This window comes from Entamoeba dispar, genomic scaffold, assembly GCF_000209125.1.
Source record: "Entamoeba dispar SAW760 scf_1105229459249 genomic scaffold, whole genome shotgun sequence".
NCBI lineage: Eukaryota > Evosea > Mastigamoebida > Endamoebidae > Entamoeba > Entamoeba dispar.
The window spans coordinates 9424-11426 of record NW_001853598.1 but is presented as its reverse complement, the minus strand read 5'-3'; the positions used below and the strand labels follow the sequence as shown (position 1 = coordinate 11426).

At 24.8% G+C, this 2003-nt stretch overlaps 2 protein-coding genes across 2 annotated transcripts in view, besides 5 other annotated features; one reads left to right on the top strand and one right to left on the bottom strand.

Annotated features, from left to right (window-relative positions):
- Positions 1 to 660, bottom strand: part of EDI_096690 (mitogen-activated protein kinase organizer, putative) — a gene marked incomplete at both ends in the record, with an annotated part of 831 nt that extends 171 nt beyond the window's left edge. Inside the window, one exon of the mRNA XM_001733249.1 lies at positions 1 to 660. This exon is cut by the window's left edge and continues 171 nt beyond it. Within this exon, the coding sequence (XP_001733301.1) occupies positions 1 to 660 (660 nt within the window).
- Positions 661 to 678: 18 nt separating this feature from the next.
- Positions 679 to 702: a sequence feature (AT_rich).
- Positions 703 to 1199: 497 nt separating this feature from the next.
- Positions 1200 to 1288: a sequence feature (AT_rich).
- Positions 1289 to 1375: 87 nt separating this feature from the next.
- Positions 1376 to 1403: a sequence feature (AT_rich).
- Positions 1404 to 1475: 72 nt separating this feature from the next.
- Positions 1476 to 1505: a sequence feature (AT_rich).
- Positions 1506 to 1665: 160 nt separating this feature from the next.
- Positions 1666 to 1702: a sequence feature (AT_rich).
- Positions 1703 to 1740: 38 nt separating this feature from the next.
- EDI_096580 (protein disulfide-isomerase C17H9.14C precursor, putative) overlaps positions 1741 to 2003 on the top strand; it is a gene marked incomplete at both ends in the record, with an annotated part of 1013 nt that continues 750 nt past the window's right edge. The window contains one exon of the mRNA XM_001735564.1: positions 1741 to 1810. Coding sequence (XP_001735616.1) covers positions 1741 to 1810 — 70 coding nt within the window. The remainder of the gene's footprint in view (positions 1811 to 2003) is intronic.

The window sequence follows — 2003 nt, the reverse complement described above, 5'->3', positions numbered from 1 at the left end:
TAATTTGATTGAATCAAAACTTGCACTAACCATATTTTCTTTATCCCACACTTCTACACAACGAACTCCTTTTGTATGTTGAGTTAGTGTTTTCATGCATTTACCAGCAATGATATCCCACATTCTAATTGTACTATCTGCAGATGAACTAATAAGGTGTGGCGATTCTTCCCTCATCTTCAAATCATAAATTGTTGATGTGTGTCCTTCAAGAACATCAACTGATTGTTTTGTCCTAATGTCCCACAACCTTACAACAGAATCTCTTCCACCTGATCCTATAACATCTATTGTTGGGTGCATGTCAACAACTTCAATTCCAGATAAATGACCATGGAAATGTTTGACAACTTTATTTGATTCTAAATCCCAACACTTAATTGTTTTGTCATCACCAGCAGAAAATAAGTATGGGTGTCTGGGAGAAACTTTCAGTGATTTCACAGCTCCAATATGCCCTGTTAATGTCAGTCGTTGTTCACCTCGGATCATACCAAATATTTTGATCGTTTCATCATGTGAACCTGTACAAAACCATTGATTCGATGGGTCAAAACAAATTGATGAAACCCAACCTTTATGACTACAAATTACTCGTTTTAGTTTCCATTGAATCACATCTGTTGTTTTCTGTTCTTTGCTGTCTTTCTTAACTAACATATACTTTGAACAATATAGATTTTTTTTTTTTTATAAATATTTGTTATTTCTTAAGCAACTCTCATTTTTTTTATCATTTATATCTTGATAAATTTGACTAACAACATCCATCGATTTAATCTACAATTTCATTTGCTATGACAAAGTGGAAGAAAGAAAATAGGGAATAAAGTTTGTAAATATATTTTCATTTTAACGTTTAATTTTCATTGAGTGAAAAAGGTTATAATTATTTAAATTACAAGGAACAAGTATTGTTTTTCTAAATTAAAATAGGAATATAATAAAGAAGAATTATAAAAATAACATTCCAAAAGAATAAGTTAAAGAGTAATAATACAAATTATCAAATTATAGACATTGTTTATATTTCTGATATGTTAGTATTTTATTTATAAAGATTAAATTTATGATATTTGTTATGTATTAATGAGTTGAAATAATTAAAGTTAGTTAATCGAATATTGATTTTTGATAAAACGAGAGAATACCTGATAATTGAAGACAATATTAAATAAGTAAATGTTATATGAAAGAAGTTATATTATTTAATAATTCATAATAATATTTTTCACTAGAATGTTAATTAAAATATACAATATTAAATCATTTATAAATTCTTATTTTACTTCTTCTTAACCATATATTTTTATTGTTATTGAATAATTATTCAAATGTATTGATTTTGTTTAAATGACAAGCTACCTAGTTTCTCTATTTTATTAAAAAAAAAGATTAAAAAAGATGTAATTTAATCAAAGTCTATTTCTTTCAATAATGCTAAACAAAAGTGTAACAATTCAATTGAGTATTTCAATAATTAAACTATTTAAATTTAATAAATACAAATGGTACTGCTTTTTTTGTAATATTTCTTCTTGATTCTTGACAAACAAGGATCTTCTTTTGTTATCTTCAATTTTTTTTCGATCATTAGATATTAGATTATTTCACTTCTTTATTCATTTTTGAATAGAAACTTAGAATGACTATCATTAACTGGTGTTTTTATTTTAATTATGTTTTATAGATAATAATATTAGATGATTCTAACTACAGAAAGAGTATGTTTTCTAATAAATGAATTCTAAAATCATTTCTTTTTTATTAACTTCTTCTTCTGATAAAGTCCATTATATTATGATATCTTGTTGAGTATTTCAAATCTTAAACAATTTATAAAATATTTTTGTTAGTTTCGTAAATTTAAGAACAGGAGGTGATAAAATAATACAAAAGACTGAAAGCTTTTTCACTCAAAATTGTTTTTTTTTACAACACAATCAAATGCTGTTTTTAACGTTTGTGATGAATCACTTTTTGTGATGTGATATAATAAAAAT